This window comes from Tenebrio molitor, chromosome 2 (assembly GCF_963966145.1).
Source record: "Tenebrio molitor chromosome 2, icTenMoli1.1, whole genome shotgun sequence".
Lineage (NCBI taxonomy): Eukaryota > Metazoa > Arthropoda > Insecta > Coleoptera > Tenebrionidae > Tenebrio > Tenebrio molitor.
This window is the reverse complement of record NC_091047.1, coordinates 2862947-2885480: the sequence shown is the minus strand read 5'-3', so window position 1 is coordinate 2885480 and position 22534 is coordinate 2862947. Positions and strand designations below refer to the sequence as shown.

Below are 22534 nucleotides of genomic sequence, written 5' to 3'. Positions count from 1 at the left end.
TCGTCGGGTTTAGATTTGTCAATTTTTGTATCTCAAAATAGGCAACAATAAATTTCCTTTTATTTTCGCTACCTAAAGTAAATTTAAAGTTTATCGTTATTGTTAATAATTGTAAATATTGTGTAAATTTTTGTTATGATATAGAAATACAAGGTGAGTCAGAGCAACTTATAAATAATACATTAGTAATTATGGTGCTGCTTTACAAACAAAAGGTGAAAGACAAATTTGAAAAATCCGAGTTGTAACTTTCTAAACGCGAATTTCGCCCCGATGCCTCTAATGCGCTCACCAAAAACGCGAAAGTCACCGCGGAACTCGTGACTGAAATTTCCGTTGTCGTTCCAGAGTGAGACGACTTTCTTGTGGACTTCTGAGGAGATGTCGAATAAAAATTCCGTCAATAATACGGCAGGCCTCAAACAAATCGATTTGGACCAGATTTGGGGCGACTTGAACGCAGGAATCGAACATGCATACAGCCAACAACACATGCCGAAGTACCTCTACATACAGCTCTACACGCACGTCTATGACTACTGCACGTCGGTGCACCAGCAAGCCAACGGCCGCGGCTCCTCCAGCATCTCCACCAAGAACAAGAAGAGCCAGGTCGGGGGCGGCGCGCAGCTCGTGGGCCTCGAGCTCTACAAACGCATCAGGGAGTTCCTCAGGAACTACCTGGTGACCCTGCTGAGCGTAAGCCCCTTCCATACTCACGCGCCGCCGATTCGACCGCGTTCCGGCGTCTCGCGGATTAGAAAGGTCAAAGATCTGTAAATTTAATTATCACAACTTTTCTGGGCAAAATATTGTCGCAGTTAATCAGTCACGTCGGAGGCAGCTGTGCTGCACAAGCGACGTTGCCACAGGGTGGTCTCAACGCGATCACTCTGTATATGAGCGGCGGTGAATTTTTTGGTAGAGTCGAGGGAGGTGTCAAAATTGAGTTTTTATTAATGCGTGGGTCGCAAACGTCGGCAAAATCGTTACGTCACTGTCCGAATGAGTGAAAAACGACGCCCCAGTAAAATATTGTACTTTTTGGACATGTTTCAAGATAATAAATGGCCGAAATTGCACGAAATAAAATTACGAACCGGAGTAAATGCCAGGAAAACTACCGAATGTTTTACATTCAAATAAAAATTTGAGTGAACATTTTGCTCAAAGTACGCTAAATTCGTAGGGTTTTCAACAGGAACTGTCTCGTTCAAATAGAATTTTTGTGTTTGGTTTTGTGACCTACATTGTCGCTGTACGCTTTTTCAGGAAGTTATTTGACGAATTACGCAAGGTTATTGATCGGTAATAAATAAAAAAAAATGTCAATTTCCAATAATAATGGGTTTATTGCATGACACTCGAAATTCCATAATTTTCAAGAAAAACAACTAGATTTTTTTGTAGCCCATTGGAACGTTTTTGCCCGTCACGATGTCGTCAAATGGCGCCATCTGAAGGCGCGGTTTCGACAATCGTTAACTTCCGGTTGCAAAACAGCGATTGCAAAATTGTTGTAAAGAAAAACAATGCATTTAAACGAAGCCTAATATAAGGTCGTCGTTGTTGATACCGAAAGGTCATCGGGTCAACGGGGATTTTCCTCCGGTGGAGGGAGAGACCTCATTTTCGCGAAAATAAATTCCGACGCCGAAGAGGAAGAGTTTCCAGGTTGTCGCGATTTGTCCGTTTGCGGAAGCTCGCCGAGCAACGGTGCTTGCCGGTGATGAAAGTAAGATAGTTTTTTTGAAGAGGAGTCGATCGAGAGGTTTTTGTTTTCGCACGCCGACCAACAACGATTAACCTTTGCCTCGATTGTTTTAGAAAACTGTTCTTGTCTCGATCACGTAATGAGCAGAGATTTGTCAATCACAGACGCACGTCCCAACAATGAAAATCACTCCAACTCGAGGTATTTTATTTTTGGGTCCGGCATTACGCAAGTGAAAAATCAAGCGTTCATCCGCGACCAATCAGCGTTGGTGAAATTCCAATTTCCAGCAAAATGTCTGTTGAGTCGTCCCCTAATTGAGCCATTAATTTTGTATCGTGTGCATGTAAAGGACATTATTAAAATTAAATGGGATTTTGTATCGAACGGATCCGATCGGGATGAGAAAAAGCGTGGAGAGATCAGTCGAACCGCTTCGACGCTCGACTGAATAATGAAGGGACGGATAATGAAAATTAAAATTTCAAATGGGGAAAAGATGGGAACGAACAGGATCACGTTTTAGCCTTATCGGGTAACGACGCTTCGCTAATAAAGTAAATGACCCGCGAAGGGTCTCTTGTCGAAATAAATTCGCCGGAATTAGCAAGATCAAACCGAGGGAGCCACGGAAAGCCAGAACAAAGATTATTCAGGGTGTGGGGAGAGTGTTCAGTCCGCGGTTCGCGTCAGTCGAATTGTCACATTTATTTCCAAAGATTTCACAACGGCACTGCTATTTACAGATCAGGGTTTCTCTTCTCTGTCATTAGCCGAACTGAGGGGGTGTTCTAATCTAAACATTTGAAAAGAATAATTTTTTTAAGGAAATTTCCAAAATTGACGGATTTATCGACATTTGGAAACGGGTGCGACAAAATTTTAAATGCGTCTTTGTCAATGCTGTGTTTTTTTAAAATGGCTGCCGTAACATCTCGAGATCTGCTTAAGTGATTGATTATACTCAAGAGTGCGAAAGTTAAAAAAAAAAGTGACAAAGAAGATGAAGTATTCAATTTTAGAGTAGAACAGCTCCTCGAAAAGACCGGCCGCGAGAGCCTCGAGGGGAGTTGTTAGGATTTTCGTTTGTTTTTACAGGATGGGATGAATAGGATGGGCGAGGGAGTTTTGAAGTTTTACACGCGGCAGTGGGAGGAGTACCAGTTCAGCAGCAAGGTCCTGAACGGGATATGTTCGTACTTGAACCGGCACTGGGTGAAGCGGGAGTGCGAGGAGGGCCGGAAAGGCATCTACGAGATCTACCAGCTCGCCTTGGTGACATGGCGGGACCACCTCTTCAAGCAGTTGAACAAGCAGGTTCGGCGCTTGTTATCGATCCCGGCGGCACAAACAAATAAATTTGATTCAGGTGACGACGGCCGTGTTGAAGCTGATCGAGCGGGAGCGAAACGGCGAAACCATAAATACTCGGTTGGTGTCGGGCGTGATAAATTGCTACGTGGAGTTGGGCCTGAACGAGGAGGAACCGGGGGCCAAGGGGCCCAACCTGACCGTCTACAAGGAGAGCTTCGAGAACATGTTCTTGGAGGACACGGAGCGGTTTTATCTGAAAGAGAGCAACAACTTCCTGGCGCAGAATCCCGTCACCGAGTACATGAAGAAGGCGGAGCAGCGCCTGCTGGAGGAGCAGAAGAGGGTGCAGGTGTACCTGCACGAGACCACGAGCTGTCGCCTGGCCAAGACCTGCGAGAGGGTGCTGATCAAGAAGCACCTGGACATGTTCCACTCGGAGTTCCAACAGTTGTTGGACGCCGACAAGGACGCGGACCTGGGGCGGATGTACTCGCTGGTCGCCCGAATTCCAGACGGTTTAGGTGAATTGAGGACGCTTTTAGAGCAACATATCGCAGCTCAAGGTCTCTCCGCCATAGAGAAATGCGGCGAGAGCGCACACAATGTAGCGTACCAGGTGGCGGTCCGGGATTTGCGGCGTCCAACCGTCGCGTGCAAATCCCGGACAGGCGCAGTCACGAATTTTTCTTGACCGATCGTTTTCAGGATCCTAAAGTCTACGTCAACACGATTCTGGAAGTCCACAAGAAATACAACGCTCTCGTTTTGATCGCTTTCAATAACGACAGCGGCTTCGTGGCGGCCTTGGACAAGGCCTGCGGCAGGTTCATCAACGCCAACGCCGTCACGAAGAAGGCCAATTCGAGCAGTAAGTCGCCGGAGTTGCTGGCCAAGTATTGTGATTTGTTGTTGAAAAAGTCCAGCAAGAACCCGGAAGAGGCCGAACTGGAAGATACGTTAAACCAAGTGGTAGGTGTGTCGAGGGGCGATTTGCGGTGCCGTAACGATTTCTTTTAAGATGGTTGTGTTTAAATATATCGAGGATAAGGATGTTTTTCAAAAGTTCTACAGCAAGATGTTGGCCAAGAGGCTGGTCCAACACATGTCTGCGAGCGACGACGCCGAGGCATCGATGATCTCAAAGCTGAAACAGGCTTGCGGGTTCGAGTACACGTCAAAGTTGCAGAGAATGTTCCAGGTGGGTGTGCGGTAAGAGGGACACGGGTTCAGTACTAATCGATTTATTGATCGAAGGATATCGGCGTGTCGAAAGATCTAAACGAGCAGTTCAAAAGTCATTTATCAAAATCAAACGAAACTCTAGACATAGACTTTAGTATCCAAGTGTTGTCGTCGGGGTCGTGGCCTTTCCAGCAGTCCTTCACTTTCGGACTGCCCACAGAGGTAAAGCGCGTCGCAACTGTGACAAGTGAAAGACCGGTTTTTTGCAGCTCGAGCGAAGTGTTCATAGATTTACAAATTTTTACTCTGGCCAGCATTCAGGCAGGAAGCTCAACTGGCTGTACAATATGTCGAAAGGGGAACTGCACACGAACTGCTTCAAAAATAGGTGAGTGGAGTCGGATCGGGTGTGCGACGTGAGCTCGACGGGAGTTTCAGGTATACTCTCCAGGCTAGTACGTTTCAAATGGCTGTGCTCCTCCAGTTCAACGTGGCGGAAAGTTGGACAATAGCTCAACTCGAGGAAAACACGCAAATCAAAACCGACTTCCTCGTGCAAGTGATGCAGATATTACTTAAGGCGAAGCTGATCACTTGCGACGACGACGAGAACGATCTCTCGCCCAACTCGGTCGTGAATCTTTTCCTAGGATATAAAAAGTAGGTGGGTCGCGGTCCCCGGTTTTCGTTGAGTCTGCTCGTTTTCCAGTAAAAAGCTTCGCGTCAACATCAATATTCCCATGAAGACCGAGCTGAAGATGGAGCAGGAGACGACTCACAAGCATATCGAGGAAGACAGGAAGTTACTCATCCAGGCAGCTATCGTGCGGATCATGAAGATGCGGAAGATCCTGAAGCACCAGCAGTTGGTCGCGGAGGTTTTGAACCAGTTGTCGTCGAGGTTTAAGCCCAGGGTTCACATAATTAAAGTGGGTTTGTTGATTTTGTTCGTTTGGACCGTTTTGCAGCGTCTTTTTTCCAGAAATGTATAGACATACTCATCGAGAAAGAATACCTAGAAAGAACCGAAGGTCAGAAAGACACCTACAGTTACTTAGCATGATTCGGCAAAAAAAACTGTCATCCAATTTCTGTCTTTGACTAAGAACAGTGTGTGAGTCACCGAGTGGATTGTATATTGTAAATATTTGAAAAATAAATTGTACTTTAAGTGATATGCTATACTAAAAGAATACACAACTGTATTTATGTTTGATTGAAATTTGTCCCAGTACTGTCATTTCTCAAAGTGATATCTGGTTTTCGCTCTCTTCGCAGATATTCCTTTGAACCTTATTATTTACTTTCGTTTTTAATTCAGCTTTATTTTCTTTATTAATTGTATAGAATCTGTTTATTTGTATAACATATGTGAAAAGAATACGAATGTAATTTAATTCACGGATTTTAAATAAATTGTTTTGACAAGTCGCGTTTTATTGGAATTCGATGGGAAGGTGTGGGCCAGAGGGTTATAAATAACTGCTAGGGTATGCAGGGGTGAACGACCTGGACTATTTGTTGACAGTCTGGGCGCGCGTGAACGCGCCTTAACAGGTTCGACCAATCGCGACGCGTCGTTCGTGCAAGTGTCAAGTTTGCACCACCTAACCTCAATCTGTCCGAGCAAACAAAACTGCGACAAAACTCGTCGAATTGGCACCAGGATGGAATTGTAGGATTGCGGAACGTACTATGAATCTGAATTTGAGCAAAGAAAATCGAATCTACAAGAAACTGTTCAATTTGAAAGCACCGCAGAGTGACGGGTAAACCCCAATTTTTAGTCGATTCGTGCTAATCGGCGGTTTCAGCTTGGTCGTCAATGTGCACCACACCGATAAAAACTCGCAAAAGATTCGGTTCATCAACTGCAGCTTCGACAAAAGCGGACAAGTCCTCGCGTTGGCAGATAACGAAGGCAACGTGTTCGTGGTTGATTTCAATGTAAACAAATTCTGGAATCTTCCGAAAGTTACCGGCTCGTGCGCAATCATCAAGTTCTCGCCGTTCAGAGACAATGAGATTTTGGCGGGGGCGCACAGGGGGCCCGTGCACGTCGTGGACGTCCAAACTGGTTTCGTCAGCGGGACGCTGACGGGTCACGAGTGCCCCGTGCGCACCATATCGTTCGCGAATGATTTTTTGTGCCTCACCGCCTCGATCGGTGAGGCCATTTTGTGGGATTTGCAGAGCAACACCAAAGTCCAGGTGCTGAATTTGGACCACCATTGCACCCTCAAGCATGTATTGCTGTGCAACTCGTTTTTGCACAAATCTGAACGAAATCTTTCAGGTGTCTTTCGTCCCGGTCACCAGCAATATCTTGGCGTGTTTTAACGATGACGTCATCCAGATCTGGCAGTTCGGGACGTTCGAGCTCAAGACGCAGATCCCACCTCTGGTGTGGTTCAACCACGACGTCAAGAGCATCACGTTTACGCTGTGGGTCCTGTACAAATCGTGTCGTCAATAAATAACATGTTTTTTAAGGGACGGGAAGGTCATGGTGCTGGGGTGTCGCACCCCGCATCTCGCTGTGTTCCTCTTGAGCAATTACAAACTCCTCAGATTCGTCACGCTGCCCGAGTACATACAAACAATAAAACATGTCGATTTCATCCCGCAGTTGAACGACGGTGGCTCCAACAAAATCGTGGCGATCTTGTCCGGACGCGGAACCATCTACTTCTACGACATCGACCAAAACGTCATCATAAGCGAGCTAGTCTCGAGCTACGAGATCTCGAAGTACGATTATTCCACCACCGGGAGCTACATCGCGTGCGTGTTGTGCTCCGGCGATGTCAACATCTACGACGTTGTGCCCTACGTGGTGGTACCGATCAAACTGAAACCCGTGAGGGCTGAAACAGTCGGTAGGAGCGTCAAGCTGAAGAAGTGTCTCGAGAAAATGGATGTCGTCAAAGAACGGGTAAGTCGACGCGGACCGCAGACTGAACACTGACTGTCACCCAGATTAGGGAGATTCTCGAGATCGAGAAGCTGCGAGTGATACTGAAGGAGGGTGGGGAGTACCCCGAGACCTACAGGGTGACCATCTGGGAGCACTTGCTCGAACTACCCTGCAACAGGCAACAGTACAACGCCATCATCAACCACCGGATGATCGTCTGCTTCGAGGACTTGTGCCGCAAGTACCCCCTCGAGAACAAAAGAAACTTGAAGAATCTCAAACGACTACTCGACAATTTGGTCACGTGGTGTCCATTCTTGTTGCACGTGGACTACTTACCACTGTTGGTATTCCCGTTTGTCAAGGTCTTCGTCAACAAGCCTCTGGCGTGCTTCGAGGCGGTTTGCACCGTGATAGGTTGGCAACAAACCGATTTTGGCCCTCTTTGATCGATCGATTTTCAGTGAATTGGTGTCAGTTCTGGTTCGAGTACTTCCCCTTGCCTCCGGTGAATGTCCTGGCGATGGTCGAGAACGTCCTCATGGAACACGACCCCGAGTTGCTCGTCTTCCTCACAAACAAAAATGTCTCGACGGAGCTGTACGCGTGGCCGATTCTCAAATCGGCATTTTCGGAAATTCTCACAGCCACGGCTTGGAAGGCCTTCTGGGACCACGTTTTGACCAACGAACCTGCGTTTCTGTTGTGCGGAGTGGTCGCTTACAACGTGTTACAGAGGACCGCCCTGTTAAGTCTGAAGGACCAGAGGCAGTTCAAATGTTTCTACGACACACACCACCCGGTCGACGTCAAGAAGTTGCTTTCCAAAACGTACCACATTTTGAGAGAGACCAGCGAGGCGATCCACCCGCGCCAGTATTTGCACACGTTTGAGAAAATCACTCCGGGGGAGTACCCGAATTTCTGCGATTACCCCAAAACTGTGGTGGAGATGAAATCGCGGAAAAGCGACGTTTTGAAGGAGGAAATGGCGAGCTTGAAGACCGACGAGATCGATTTGTTCAGGAAGCGCTTGGTGAGTCTGGATAAGTTGCAAGATTGGGAGGTCCAGGAGGAAGAAAAGAAGAGGATTCTGGGTAAAGTATCGCATCGAGTGATTGTTTGAAAATAATTCTTGCGCTGGCAGAGATGGAAAATGCGATTAGAAAACAGTTGCTGGACGAGCAGGAGCGTGTGCAGACCTACTACGAACGCGTGGCCGCTTTGAGACAGAAGTTTCTGGAAGAAGACAAAGTTTTGGCGTCTCTCAAGACCAAGATCGCCAAAGAGCAACAATTGGAAAGTCGCCGCAAATATTTGTCGTCGCTTTTGGAAGACGTTAAGTTCAAGAAAAGAGACAAAGACTACGCCTTGACGAAAGTCGAGGACCAACTGCTCTCCCAGTACTCGGAATTGTTGAAAAACAAGTACAAAATTGAAAGACTGTTGCGTCAGGATTACCTTCCCACTAGTACAAAAATATCAGACGAGCCCTCCGTTCTCGATAAGCAACAAGAAGTGTTGGCGGAAGAAATCGATTACGTGAGTAAAAAGTGGCAATTGTTACGTGGTTCAAGCGTTTTTTGTAGGCGAGGCAGAGTGACAAGTCTCAGGAACAGTTGACTGTGTTGAACTTAGCCACGGGACTTGCAGCTATGGACGAGTTAATCGGAAAGGTCCAGATGGAGTTGGAGAAGGAACGAGAAGGCAGTGTCGACTCCAGCGCCGCGGATAAGCGAGTCGTGCAACTAAGAGCAGAGACGAGAGAGTTGGCCTCAGAGGTCAACAACTTGATTCGGTTGTTAGCTGAGTTGAGGAGTATGGAGTTGGGTGGATAATTAATTGTACTTGCACGAAGTTCGACCTACAGTCTTTATTTTATTGTTTACAGTCTTTTTTTATTTATTATGTTGTATGATTTTTATTTTGTGTGGTGATCTCAAATGCACTGTGATATTACATTATTTTAGACGAATATGTAAGAAGTAATCAAATAAAGCCACGTTTTAACAAGATTTTTTCTCATTTTTGCATAATTGTCGATTTCGCAGCCTTTTTTTGGTCTGACGTCTGAAGGCACCTTAAGCTTCAAACGTCAACGTGATCAACAAAAACATAACTACATAACCTCACTTTCCAATTTTAAGATTAAGTCGTAAGACTTAAATGTTTTTGTGCCGTTTTAGTCAAACAATTAAGGAACAAAATGAATCCATTAACGTAAGTATTTAGATTTAAATGTTTACTTCGATTTCTACGCGACTGTTGTAATTTTAGAAATATGAAAAATGTTATAAAATTGAGCGAACAGGAGTTGTACACCGGTAACAAAACTTCCTGGCATGACCAGTACAGAGACAGTGCGTGGGTTTTTATCGGCGGTTTACCGTACGACCTTTCAGAGGGAGATATAGTTTGCATTTTTTCACAGTAAGACGCCATCACAGTTTTTTGTCTGTTTTTGTTAATATTTTTTTCTAGATATGGTGAGGTGGTCAATTTGAACTTGATTCGGGAGAAGGACACGGGAAAGTCGAAAGGTTTCTGTTTTTTGTGTTACGAAGATCAACGATCGACAGTCCTGGCCGTGGACAACTTCAATGGGATCAAGATTTTGAACAGGACGGTCCGAGTGGACCACGTGAGCAACTACAAAATACCCAAACAGGGCAAGAAGACCGACGCCGAAACGAAGAAATTGTACGAAGAGGGGTGCGCCCCCAAGCCCGTTCCGGTGCAAGTCCCTATCAAGGGGCCAGTCAAAGTCAAAAAGGATCCAGACGATTTTAGGGAGACATTGGTGGATTTGGTCGCCTCGGAAATAAAACTTCCCGCGCGGCTGCCGATTTACACGGTGAAGCAGGAGAAAAAAGACGACGACGAAGTTACCGTGAAGAGCGAGACAAAAGACGACGAGGACTTGAGCGAGAAAAAAGAGAAGAAGAGCAAGAAGGACAAGAAGAAGAAAAAGAACAAGAAGCGACACACTTCGGATTCGGACGGTAGCGACTCCGACTCCAAAAAGAAAAAGAAGAAGAGGAAGGATAAGAAGAGGGCCAAGGACGAGTCGGGGTCTGATTACTCGGCCGAAGACAGCGAAGATTCGGAGAAGAGGAAGAGGTCGCCGAGTCCGCACAGCACAAAGAAGAGTCGCCGATAAATCTTTATTCACCTGTTTACAGCGCCAACTTGTAAATCTTCACCATCAGTCAATTCACTCTCATCTTCATTTGTTTTACTCACATATTTTTTCAATACAGAAGAGACGTTAGCGTTTGTGTTGTTTAAATAAAAGAGCGAAAAGCGCGAGACTCCGGTGTTCGCGATTGGGGCGCTACCTAAGCACTCTCCGTCTTTCGCAAGCACGGCGTACTGGCCAGGGGTGACCGCTCGTTTGTACTTGTTCACCTTAATGACTAGACCCCTCTCGGTCTGACACACCCGGCACGGGACCCACCGTTTCGTGTGCTGGAACTTGAACTCGCACTCCAAAATATCACCGTTTCGCAAATCTTCCGGTGTCGAGTGAATCCAAAATGGCCGCGACGTGAAAATTAGATTGGTGTGGAGGAGAGGGTGCTTTGTACCCTTCACCGTGTAAATAACGTTATTTTGTGGATCTTTTTTCGCGACGAAACATGGAGAGTACAGTCCCGATATGCGAGTGCGCTGCCCCAAAGTCCACTGGTGGACTCCATTGTGGTGACCGATGACAGTGGCGCCATCTACGTCGACGAAATCGCCGCGCTTGTCTTCAACATACTACAATTTTTTGTCACAAAACTTGAAAAACAACACGAATACATACTTCTCTGATGAAGTCCTTGAAGTTTCTGTTGCCTATGAAGCATATCCCCATACTCTCTTTTTTCCTGGCGATTTTCTCGAGACCGTTACTTAAAGCTATTTGCTTGACTTGCGACTTCATCAAATCCCCCAAAGGAAACATCGTGCGCTGCAGAGCGTCTTGTTTGACTTGGCAAAGGAAAAACGTTTGGTCTTTGAGCGCATCCCTGGCGCAGTACAGCCTAACCCCTAACGTCCAAAATCACTTGACAAATCTGACCCGACTTTACATACGAACCTCTTCGTGGGTCGTAATTCTCCAAAAACGGCCCAAAACTAGTCTTAGCGTAGTGCCCTGTCGCTATTGCGTCAGCCCCCAGCTCATTTATGGCGTATTTGTAGAAATAATTAAATTTGACGTTGCGATTGCACAAAATGTCGGGATTCGGAGTGTTCCCGCTTTCGTATTCTCGTATTAAATTACTGGAATACAATTGTTCAACCGCCAAGGGTATTTGCATAATCATCAATTACCAAAACACTTCGTTCCAATAATGTTTAACGAAATTGACGTGGGTTAATTTAATGTTGAGCCGGTCGCACACGAAAAGTGCGTCTTTGTAGTCGGCATTGGCTGAACAGTACCCCTTTTCGTCGGTGATGTCCCAGTTCTGCATGAAGACACCTTGTATATCATAACCTAAAAATTCAACCCATCAATGGGTACCTGTGACGTTCATTTCAAGGAAACCACCTCGTTGTTTCAACAATAATGCCGCTACGGCACTGTCCACTCCCCCAGAGATGCCCACGACGACTTTTCTTATGTTTAACATGATTTTGATTTACATAACCTACAAAAATCCAAAATTCACAAAATTCATAATAACAATCAGTGGTTCTAAAACGAAAACCCTCGGGGCGTTCTCAAACAGTATTTTATTAGAGTGTTTTTTTGGAGGGTGGAGACTGGAGATCAATAGAGAATTAATTTGTTGCCAGAAATGTGTTAAATCGCTCAACAGTTGGTAATTATACTACATTTTGGAAGCATTTTCAAAATGGTAAACTGTTGAACAATTTTGGAAAAATTTATTAAGTTGTGCAAAGTGCGTAAAACCTGTTAAATTGCTGCGTAGATTTGAGGATAAATAACACTTGGATCAGAATTGGAGACAAATTTGTTGTTATTATTTTAATTGATTGAAAAAATGCGTCATTGGAACGATGACGATAGAAGAACCATCGAAATTGCGAGTTTGTTCGACTTGGACTGCGGAGAAAGCAGATCAGACGCAGATCGAGCGTGGAGCGCCTTTGTAAAAATCCCGATCCACCCCTGCTCGCGCACCCCATTACAGCCCCAACATGTGTAGTGGACGCCCACCTTTAGCGGACTTTTGGGTAAATAGTGTGGCGGCAGCACCGTCACTCCCTCTTTGTCCTTTTTTCCCACCTCGAGCTAAAAAGAGACCCCCGACGCGCCCCCCTCGAGAGCAACAAAGACGGCGCATAACGACGTGAAAGCGTCGTCCGCGGGTCAGACTTAGCTTGAACGGGTTTTGGATTGTTGTTATTTTTGTTTTCAGTGCGAAAGGTGGCTGGTGTAACAAAAAGCGAACGATTGTTGTCCGAGAATCGTGAATTCGTATGAATTTGACCGGAAAGAGGTCGAAGCCGTTGTGAATCCGTCGTGTTGTTTGTTATGTGGCGATGACCATTCATGAAAATTGATTTGTGCGGAAATGTTGGTGGAAAAGTGAATTTTCAACCAGTGCCGGCACAATGAAGCGCGATCTTCTGCTGGGGCTGCTGATGCTCGCCTGTTGGGGCCAGAGAAGGGTCCTCGGGGGTGTCACCGACGTCCCCTCGACCAAAACAGGTGAGTGGGGTGGTGGGCCACCGGAACAGGTCCGTAATCGGCCTAATTGGCCGGCGTGGTGATCAATTGGTGCGGCGGTCGTTTAACCGCCGACATTCTTCACTAATATTGCCGTGCTTAATTTTTTGCGCCGTTCCGAAGGTGAAGGTGTGCGGCGTGCGGCAAAGGCGGCGGCGAGGGTGCGAAAGTTCGCCGCTTGATGCGTAGTTGTCAAATTGGTAAATTGTGCGGGTCTAGTAGGCTGTCACCACTTCAAAAACAACACCACTGCAGACCGGAAACATTGCAAAAATAAATTTGCACGCACCGCATCGGACTCCTAAATTTTTTTTCCCCAAAAACGCATCTTTTTCTCTGCACAAAAGTCATTGTTTCTATCAATTATCTGTGAACGTTACCCCGTGAACTTTAACACGTGATAACATTTTCCCCACAATCGAATTCGATTAGATTTCGGTCGGACCTGACAGTGGCGTGGCCAAAACATATTTTCGTATATTTCTTGTCAAACGCAGATTTATCGTTTTCGGTTATGAATTGATAATCCGGGTCAGTAAAGTACCACTTGATTTTTTTGCACGATTTCTCTTCTTCCCTGACACGAAGTTTCAAACAAAGTGAGCGCTGGAAGTGACAGTTAAGTGCTCGCACACTGGATGCTTCCAAATAATTAACGTGGATCCCCGTTAAATCGTTTCACTGGTGACAATGATCCAGTGATGTTTTATAAGTGCTCGATAATCATTTATTCAGCTGTTTATTATTCATTTTTGATACAATTGTTTCAATTTTGCTTGCTAATCTACCTATCGGCTTTGTGTCTGCGAAACAGCAAATCACATAAAAGCTTAACGTAGTAAAATGTATGGTAATAAATGTGTCCAATAAAAATGATTTGTGAAATAAATTCAAACGAAACGGACGATTTCAAGTACGGGTATTGAATAATTAATTTATGAATATTAATTGTCGACGTGAACGTGACAGAGTTGATGCTTCGATTCGATATTTTAATTGGAAATCATTTTTTTCGATCAAATTAATTCTTTACCAGTTTTTTTAGTGTGCAGTAAATTGTTTTGAATGTGTTGCTGGGTGTAGAATATTTATTTCTTCCTGTGTGAAGAATTTTCTTTGTTTGCTTCGTAAATGTAGCCTATTTTTATCAAAAATAAATGCGGCAACGCTGTTGAATTTCGATCTAGGGGAAAATCAAAATTAGATATATTTTGCTTAATGCTCCCACATGTATTAAAGCAATTGTTAATTTTTTGTTGAGCAAATTGAATTTAAATTTGTTAAAGCTCACGTGTCAAATTTGACAAAATTAAACTGTCGTTTCAGTTGTGCTAACTTGGATGGTCTTAGTTACAATACAGGGATATTTACTGTTTAACTAACATAATTTGACAGATAGTGGTTTTTGGATATGTGCACAGGCTATAAAAAATAATCAAAATCGGTTGAATGTTAACAGTTAACAGTTTTTTCCATTTTTGTTTTGATCAGGATCCGCTCCAAAAAAATTAGTGGAAATGGTAACAATCGCCATTAATTAACACAGTCGTTCTAATTGTTATAATAAACAATTCTACGACTGGATATTTTGAATAATCATTTTGCAAAAAGACCATGCACTTCCATTGTTTGTGTTTTTTATGGTTCTCAGTAGCCTTTGAAAGATGTACCGTAATCAGGAAGCTAATTTTTAAGTCAAAGCACGCGCTTGATTGGCTGATGTTCAAAGTGGTTCTGGATTTGTAAAATCAATTTAAACAATGACAATGCCATAATTATGAGAACAAAGTGTTTTGTTTTATTCAACCGGAATAAATAAGCTTTGGTCGAGGAAAATACAACTCGATGTGAATGATTTTGTGAAACACACCGGAAAAAATTCTTGAAACTACATTGTTAGTACTTTTGCAGTTGATTTAATAATAAACTTTTTTCTACTTTGCGTTCGTACTGATGCTATTACGATACTGTTTTGCGTATCGTAATAGGAAAAGGCGTGATATAATAATTTACTTTAAATTTATGATGCAATGCAGTTTAAAATGGTGAACAAAATGAGCGTACAGATTTGAAGGAAATGTCAAAGCTTTTTTTTTGAACGCTCGTTATTTGTTCATTTTTTTGAGACACCTATTTTCTTGGTAATAATTTATGAAATAAAACATTATTTGCTACTTGTGCTTTATCAGATGATTTTTTTCAAGTTCACTTGTCCTCACACGTCGTGGAATAAAACTTATTATCATGAATACGATTAAAAGTGTCATTTGATGAGATCATGCACGATTTTTTTTACCAATGAACTTTAAAGTGGAAATTATTTCTGAACCCATCTGTTGAGCAGATATTCCTCAACGCACTAGGCGACTCGTCAAAAAAATGTATATATTTTTTTATTGATTAAAAAGTTTTCTGTCAATTTTCACGATATCGTGGACAGCATGCAGGATAAATTCTATTGTTGTTTTGTCAACTGTTGGAGTTGAGAAAGTATTCCAATTTAAACCAAAATCCATAATTTCTACTGAAACGATATTTTCGTATAAAATTATTACCATTACGTGAACTCTCTTTTTCGTATATTTCCACAGGGACAGCTTGACATGCAGCCACGGTCTCAGAGGTGAATTCGTGCTCGGCCATTTACACATCGGGGACTCCATTAACTGAGTTGAAAATTTTATAAAGTACATGAGCACTAGAAAATCGAGTTTGTTTGATGTCATTTTTGTTAAAACACGTAGCAATGAAAATTGTCGTCAAACTTTTAAAAATGTAATATCTAAATACATTATTTTACAGTTCTTTACGTCAAATAATAATTAATAAACTGAAATACGTTCATAAAAATTTTTTTTCTCTTTTTCCAAATTCTTTTACAATTTACGAGAAATGACCTTTCCGTACCGTAAATATCACTTTATTCAGTTTTTCCAGACGCATCCTACAGCGATTTTTGATTTTTTCTACTACAGACACGAGGCGAAGCCGAGTCAATAAAAATAATGTTTTTTTACACTAAATTAAAGTAACGTGTGAACACTTTTTAAAGTAATTGTAAAAAAAAGTAAATTAACCGTGCGTCCTACCGCACTCCCCCAGAAATTTGATGTCGCAGCCTTTTAACCTAAACCAAAGGTAAATGTGTGTTTTACTGTGAGGGAAGCCGAAAAATTATTTTACTCAAATTCCTCAAAAAATCCCATTAAATAATATACACACATATTTATTAATAACATCAACTGTTTGTAAGGCGCAAGCTTGGTAACGGCAAGTGTGCTTACTCTGATACTCAAGTTCGATTTAAATTTAAAGTTTTGAAGCAGATTTGATGGACTTGCGACTTGCGACACTGTTCTTTTTCTTTCGACGCATACGAAAAATATTACAAGAAATTTTAGGGGTCCTAAATCCGAGCTCTGCACCAAATGGACTGCTTTGTCTCTTAATACTGATTGTGAGATAAAATTTTCTGAAACGACAAAGGATTCAAACCAGATTCCCTTCTCAAATTTCTTGTTACGTTGAAATCTGACACTCCACGTACGCTACATTCATTACAACTGCGGTAAACATCGTTTGCAGACATGTTATCCTTCGTAAAAGAAGTTGTTTGTATGTATGCTTTAGAATTTGTTTTTGTTGCTACATTTTGGAGTACTACTTCTCTTCATTACGCTTCACATCCAGCCTCCAGAAACCCTACAGCTCACGACGAATTTACATTTACACACTTTTTTCAGTTCATTTTTTTTTGTTGTACTTTACCCGTTTCCAGTTTTTGATCACTCGACTTGGACCGATTTCTTTCTTTTCAACCAAGACAAATTCACGCAAATACTTATACTAAACAAAATTAAAATAATTTGACCACAACAGTGTGAACTTGTCCCGAATAAAACCACTTCATCTGTCAAAGTAACAATAATGTTTTTAGTTTTACGAGTCTCCAATGATAACAGTAATTCTTACTACATACTTTAATCCCACTCGTTATAAATCTCTCGCAACACACAAACTTTCCCACTTGTTAAAATCATCAGATGGTCTTTTTTTTGTTTCAGTGTCACAAATAATGACTCGGGGGTGACGCCATAACTTGGCACATTACATTTTACTTGTCGACTTTGACACCCGGATAGTTTTTTATGGCACACCTTGAACAAAAGTACAAAACCGCAAAAAAGGAAAAATAATATCCAAACTTAAATTTAATTCCACGGAGCCACCAGCGTTTCACCCTCCGGAGGCCGTGCGTCAATTCCCAACTTTCACGTTGTTCATTGCACCGTTAACAGATTTACAACATCCTGTACGTCCAGTGATTCACAGATGGTTCGTTCGGTCATGCGGGCGTTGTAAATTAGTCGAAAATCCGTAATCCCCCTTTACGACCGTTTGATGGGTTTATTGATATGGCGCAAATGTTTGCGCGAATTTACGAATTCCAAATAAAATGGGAAATGTGTGATTTTCGCTGAATCGGGGGCGGAAATGGGTCGCTCGCCGTAAAAATAAAGGAGAAACGAGGCTTTATTAAAATTAGAATTTACAACGGGTACAGCGGCGGACAAATTAAATGCGACGGTGCAACAAGTGTGTCGTGTGGGATAATGTAAAGGAGGCATTAACCTGGCTGGTTGCTTGTCTTCATTTCCGATAACAGGATCCACTCTTGCGTAAAGAGTCGAGATAAAATGGGCGTTTGCGGTTCGATAAGGCCGGAACAAAGGACCAATTTCATTTCTTTGCTTGTCAGAGGTGTGTGTTGCACAATCCGATTTTGTGCGTGCAAGTTTAGCGCACGAGTGTGCATGTTTAGCGCACGAGTGTGCATCGCACTCCAACTTTGACAAATACTCGAAGAAACGCAATTGTATCCGGAATCTGCAGCTTTCAAATAGCTTTCAGAAACAGACTTTCAATCGATGTTTGTGCAGTTTTAATTAAACTGGAATGGGTCGTTTTGTGTTGTTTGTTTCTATTTATGAGTAGAGTGCAATGTAAAATGATACTTTTACAAACACAAAGTTGCATTGTTAGTGCCGCTTTCCACTTTTCGCTTTGTTTAGCTTCCAGGAAAGTGGTTTCGGCGAAGAGATAAAATTTCAACCGAATTACTAAAAATAACCAAATTGCAGTATTTTGTTGATTTGTAAATTTCCAATATTTGTAATGTATAGTTTGTTGCAAGTTTTAGTAGGAATTGTCTCTCTCTACTTCGTAACGTCATGATAAAGTAAATTAGTAATTTATAAACACTCTGATTTAATTGGAATTAGAGATTAATGATAAGTTGTCGTCAAAGTCAATTCCAGCTGAAGCTTTCGTTGAACTTTGTGTTTGTGGATTTTAAGTAGCGATAAAATACTGGGAAAGGCGCAATTAAGTAGGAATAGAAAAAAAATTACGAGTTACTTGAACCGTCGAGAATAAAACATTTTGTAAATAGTACCAGACGTGAGTTAGATAAATCTGAATCCTCCGGATCTGTCGGTGATTGTTAGAATTTGTTGCTTTTACGTTCTCATATTCCTTGTGTTGGTTTTGGCAGTTTACTCGTTGGTTCAAAGCAGTGGCGTGGACTGGTATTAATTAATATTCCTTTGATCCTATTATTATATTTTTTTTTTTTGGAAATTCGTACGTAGTCAGTTTTTTTTTCTACAGAGAAATAAAAACTTGTTTATCGTTTGATCAATTTCAATTACGTATTGCAAAGTAAAAGCAATATGAATCAAGTCGTTCAAGTCGATGTTGACAACGAAACAACAGATAACGCAAACAACAACCCACCGAAAGCACAAGAAATCTGTCAGGAAGATATTTCAACTGAAGAAAATGAGAATTGAAAATATTTTTGATTAACGTAATGAAGGCAACAGTAATATATATGTACATAGTTATTTACGCCACAAGTGGGATATAGATGTTATTATCGTGCGCATGTGAAGTTTGCACAACAAGGCCTTGGGCCGAATTAAATTCGCAGTTACTAATTGAAACTTGACCGTCTAAAATATCTGTATTTGAAATCAAAATCCGTTAGCAAATAACCGAGATATTAGGCTGGAAAGTCTTAGCTGAGACACCCTGTAGAACTCGTAAATAGAAACAATATATTCATAGTATATTATGCAACAAGATTTATAAACGGAACTTTAGACACGAGTTTTATTAGGCATGAGCGGAGCGAGTGTTTAATAAACGAGTGTCTAGAGAAGTTTGTAAACGAGTTGCACACTATACTTTTTCTACGACCAAATGAAAAATGCAAATATAACACGTAACTTTTTTTTTCCAACGTTAATTTAACTATTTTAAACTGCCCCCAATGAATCACCCATACCTAAGACAATGACAAAATGTCTCCTAAAATTAGTGTATTATGTAATCACATATTACATAATATCCCAAGTGCAAAATTTTTTATCGGAAATTTTTTTGCTAATGAACGAAAACATCCATAAATGAGGTCAGAAGACCAATTATCAAATAAGAGCACGAGACGAAGTCGAGGGCTTTTATTTGATAATAATTGGTCTTCTGACCGAATAATTTATGGATGTTTGAGTTCATTAGCAAAAAAATTGCCGATATTAAAATTTTGCACGAGGGGTATACGGCTGATTATTTCCTGAATAGAATGAAACCAAACGCATTACATATTTCCAATCCTTTTTATTCAAAATAATTTTAAAAAAATTCAGCTAGAATACGACATTTTTTATCAGATTATTGCACAGTGTGAATTTTAGAGAAATTTTATCAGGTTATTTTTTGTTTTCTCGTTTTGATTGGTCAATATTTGTCACGCAATTGGTTGCTAGACACATGAAGGAAATAATCCGTAAAAATTCTCGTGAAGTAATTAGAGTAATCAGTAATCAATTAATTATTAATCACTACAAGAAGTGTTCAAAGTGACCGCCGTTATTGTTAATATAATAATGAAGGGGCCGACGAAATAATTCTTCCACCCTTTCCAACATACCTCTGTATTGCGAATTGTTGTGGCAGCATTTTCCACTTGTTCTCTTCAAAATTCAATTGTATCAGTTGAGATCGAATATACCAAGTCTTTCATGTACCCCCACATGAAGAAGTCGGACGGAAACTCTTCGGGCTCAAGAAGCACTCCCGGACACTTCACCATACACCAACACAATAACTATGTATTCAATATTAAAATAAACGTGTCATTTGCACAACATTTCAGTTTAAATCTCACAGAACCAGCACGTAAACGCCTGCCTCTTGGAGTCGCATAAAACTAACTAAAAATTTAATCCTCTTACGTCTACCTCGGCAGCAGAGCGAAAAAACTTTATTATAAGAACACAATGTTTTGCGCTGATTTTACAAAAACTATTATTTCACGGTCACTGTTATTGGGTCAAATAATTAGATAATACGAGTAAATAGACAGATTGGTAATTTAGGGGGGTAAAATACCGAAATGAAAATTATATTTCGAAAAAATTGTACATAACAATTTTGTTGTTGACGAGATCTGTCACTTGTTAAAATTAATGTATTTCTGAGATACGTTGTGTATCTCACAGTCGTAGGTAAAATTTATTTAGAGAATGACCAAAGGGTGGATAGGTTTTTTAGCTTTACCAAATAGCGAGAAAATTTTAAAGACAAAACTAAGTTTATTTTGTTTTTGCTATAAAGTGTTTTGTCGTGATAATAACTGAAACAAAATCTAAATCACATGTTTGAAAGCTGGAGAGATCAAAATCTCAAAGAAGAAACGAACATCACTGGAATTTTGGAATTTTTCGGGTTTATTGTGAAAGAAAACTCAAATTTAATTATATTTTTGTTTATTCAGTTTTAACCGAAATCTACAACCCTGTTGTTTTCCTTGATGTTTTTCCAATGATTTCTACCCAAGACGAGTAACGGGTGTTGAAAAAATTTGCTCCCAGATGCTCTGGTGCTTGCTTTTGTTTCCGTTGACGTGTGACGCAACTTCATCGACTGACAAACCGTAGATGTCAAATGTCGCTTATTCAGCGGTGATATGAATTATTTCTTTTGCAAAAATGGGTGTTCTTATAACTAACCAACGAGAGTTTTCCTAATTTAGCTTCCTTTAAATTAACGATTTATTTACTTTAAACTGATGAGCAAGGCGAAGGAACTGTCAAAAACTGAAAACGACGGCTTGCTTGACCACGCATTTTTTTGAACGCTCGTTATTTATCACATATTTTCCTGGGTGCAAATTTATGTCACTACGCCACTGCTTCCAGGTTTTTTAACTTTGTGTCGGAGAGAAATTTTCCGACTGTTCTAACTCGTAGCTAGAACAAACGTTTTCAGTGATTTATCGGCTCATAGCTTTTCTGGCTTTGTAACTTGTTCAGACTCGAGAAACAGCTTCCCGAATTACACGTTATGTTGCTCAAATTGGAGATTGTAACGATTTATTTGATGTTTTAAGGTTTCGCTCTTGTAATTTGTTTAAACCGAAAGAGATCGAACCGACACTTAAATTCTGAAGCAAATAAACATCGTTTTAGTGGTTCGGTCGCATTCTTACATCGCCGACTTATTTACTTATTTAGAGGAAACGCGCCCCACATTGTGTCAAAAGCATTTTCTACATTAACAAAAATTTCGCAAACATTCTCAAGAACAAATGGTGTAATAAGGATGCAATGGCGGTAAGACATGAAGGCAATAAAAATTTGAATTGCTGCCAAAGAGGAAACGAGAGATCGCGAGGCCACTGTCGTGCGAAATATCGTTTCGAAGGGTACGTCAATATTCATTTGTTTCGCACCCTGTATACAGAACACGTGGGATTGTTTGAATTGCATAATTTATTACCAGGAAACTCTCCGGGATATCTTTACGAGTGATTTATCTATTCATCGATAATTACAACGAATTTCAAATGACTAAATGAGTGAAAGGAAAAATGCAATTTGTCAGATTCTTGGGTCAATTAGCTTCGGAATTTTTTCCACAAATAGGTATCTAATTAAAGGTGAAAAAACTGTGACGCCGTGAAATGGAAAATATGTTTTAAACGCCTACCGCTTCGTCTTTTATTCAACTTTGTTCCGTAATTGAATTAATTTCTTTAATTACAGGCAATTTGCGTACAAGGTTCTTGAACGTGTACCTGAGTGCGTCATCGTGTTTTCAGTTTTACGAAAGAGAAAATTTTCAATCGATTTTGGAGCTTGCGAGGTCGACTAATGTGAAATTTCTGTCCTTTTAAATTTTCCTTTTGGTTCCTAAAATGGTGGTGCAACGTCGGTGGTATTCAGCTTCTTGGAAGCCATACCGTGCAATTATTTCCGCCTCCGTCCACGTGTCCGTCGAGCATACCAGCGCAATAATGATGAACCACCTGGCACATTCGCCACCAAGAACAAACAGGTCGCCGGAAAACTTGCCAGCGAAGGGAAATTTTCTGTGAGAGGGAAAGCGGGAGATTTTTCTGCTCGCCCGGCCTCATTAACATTCATGATGAAAAGGGCACTCAAGGACCATCGCGCCGAGAGCCAATTAAGAAAACGCGACCTCGCGCCCTTCACGATCACGATAAACACTTGGAGGAAACCCTGGAATTAATCCCAGACCTGCGAAACGAAACAATCACGGACGGACGGAACCGTTGACCCTTCAACAAAACTTCAACAAGTTAAAAAGTGTTAATCTGATTATCAACGATCGAGAAACCGCAACTGTCGTGGCT

General features: G+C 41.6%; 5 protein-coding genes across 5 annotated transcripts in view; 4 read left to right on the top strand and 1 right to left on the bottom strand.

The window, feature by feature from the left end:
- The first annotated feature begins 2 nt into the window (after positions 1-2).
- LOC138124297 (cullin-1-like) lies at positions 3-5638 on the top strand. The gene is made up of 11 exons (XM_069039296.1): positions 3-153; positions 349-699; positions 2813-3031; positions 3084-3632; positions 3734-3997; positions 4047-4226; positions 4283-4432; positions 4480-4598; positions 4649-4870; positions 4920-5139; positions 5193-5638. The coding sequence occupies exons 2-11, from the start codon at positions 382-384 to the stop codon at positions 5271-5273; spliced, it is 2322 nt and encodes a 773-aa protein (XP_068895397.1). The 5' UTR covers positions 3-153; positions 349-381; the 3' UTR covers positions 5274-5638.
- Positions 5639-5771: 133 nt separating this feature from the next.
- LOC138124296 (TBC1 domain family member 31) lies at positions 5772-9142 on the top strand. The gene is made up of 8 exons (XM_069039295.1): positions 5772-5979; positions 6025-6457; positions 6507-6655; positions 6704-7145; positions 7190-7544; positions 7592-8224; positions 8275-8669; positions 8717-9142. Exons 1-8 carry the CDS (start codon positions 5906-5908, stop codon positions 8963-8965), a joined length of 2730 nt encoding a protein of 909 aa, XP_068895396.1. The 5' UTR covers positions 5772-5905; the 3' UTR covers positions 8966-9142.
- A 63-nt stretch (positions 9143-9205) lies between these two features.
- On the top strand, positions 9206-10403 carry LOC138124348 (RNA-binding motif protein, X-linked 2). Its single transcript, XM_069039379.1, has 3 exons — positions 9206-9347; positions 9405-9557; positions 9609-10403. Exons 1-3 carry the CDS (start codon positions 9334-9336, stop codon positions 10285-10287), a joined length of 846 nt encoding a protein of 281 aa, XP_068895480.1. The 5' UTR covers positions 9206-9333; the 3' UTR covers positions 10288-10403.
- On the bottom strand, positions 10278-12315 carry LOC138124320 (mitochondrial tRNA-specific 2-thiouridylase 1). Its single transcript, XM_069039338.1, has 6 exons — positions 12034-12315; positions 11668-11767; positions 11448-11613; positions 11212-11396; positions 10936-11162; positions 10278-10889 (listed from the first exon to the last, which is right to left on the bottom strand). The coding sequence occupies exons 2-6, from the start codon at positions 11747-11749 to the stop codon at positions 10296-10298; spliced, it is 1254 nt and encodes a 417-aa protein (XP_068895439.1). The 5' UTR covers positions 11750-11767; positions 12034-12315; the 3' UTR covers positions 10278-10295.
- A 142-nt stretch (positions 12316-12457) lies between these two features.
- Positions 12458-22534, top strand: part of LRP1 (LDL receptor protein 1) — a 33916-nt gene continuing 23839 nt past the window's right edge. The window contains exon 1 of the mRNA XM_069039264.1: positions 12458-12795. Within this exon, the coding sequence (XP_068895365.1) occupies positions 12699-12795 (97 nt within the window). The 5' untranslated portion in view covers positions 12458-12698. The remainder of the gene's footprint in view (positions 12796-22534) is intronic.

What these genes read in the sequence shown, in the direction of transcription:
- LOC138124297 (XM_069039296.1), top strand. Translation starts at nt 382, where the DNA reads ATGTCGAATAAAAATTCCGTCAATAATACGGCAGGCCTCAAACAAATC. An exon ending in TCAAGCAGTTGAACAAGCAG is followed by an intron (nt 3,032 to 3,083) that starts GTTCGGCGCTTG and finishes AATTTGATTCAG; the next exon opens with GTGACGACGGCCGTGTTGAA. An exon ending in CTTTCGGACTGCCCACAGAG is followed by an intron (nt 4,433 to 4,479) that starts GTAAAGCGCGTC and finishes GGTTTTTTGCAG; the next exon opens with CTCGAGCGAAGTGTTCATAG.
- LOC138124296 (XM_069039295.1), top strand. Translation starts at nt 5,906, where the DNA reads ATGAATCTGAATTTGAGCAAAGAAAATCGAATCTACAAGAAACTGTTC. An exon ending in AAAGCACCGCAGAGTGACGG is followed by an intron (nt 5,980 to 6,024) that starts GTAAACCCCAAT and finishes CGGCGGTTTCAG; the next exon opens with CTTGGTCGTCAATGTGCACC. An exon ending in AAGAGCATCACGTTTACGCT is followed by an intron (nt 6,656 to 6,703) that starts GTGGGTCCTGTA and finishes ATGTTTTTTAAG; the next exon opens with GGACGGGAAGGTCATGGTGC.
- LOC138124348 (XM_069039379.1), top strand. An exon ending in ATAGTTTGCATTTTTTCACA is followed by an intron (nt 9,558 to 9,608) that starts GTAAGACGCCAT and finishes ATTTTTTTCTAG; the next exon opens with ATATGGTGAGGTGGTCAATT.
- LOC138124320 (XM_069039338.1), bottom strand. Translation starts at nt 11,749, where the DNA reads ATGTTAAACATAAGAAAAGTCGTCGTGGGCATCTCTGGGGGAGTGGAC. An exon ending in GAATTACGACCCACGAAGAG is followed by an intron (nt 11,163 to 11,211) that starts GTTCGTATGTAA and finishes TTTGGACGTTAG; the next exon opens with GGGTTAGGCTGTACTGCGCC. An exon ending in TCAAGGACTTCATCAGAGAA is followed by an intron (nt 10,890 to 10,935) that starts GTATGTATTCGT and finishes AAAAAATTGTAG; the next exon opens with TATGTTGAAGACAAGCGCGG.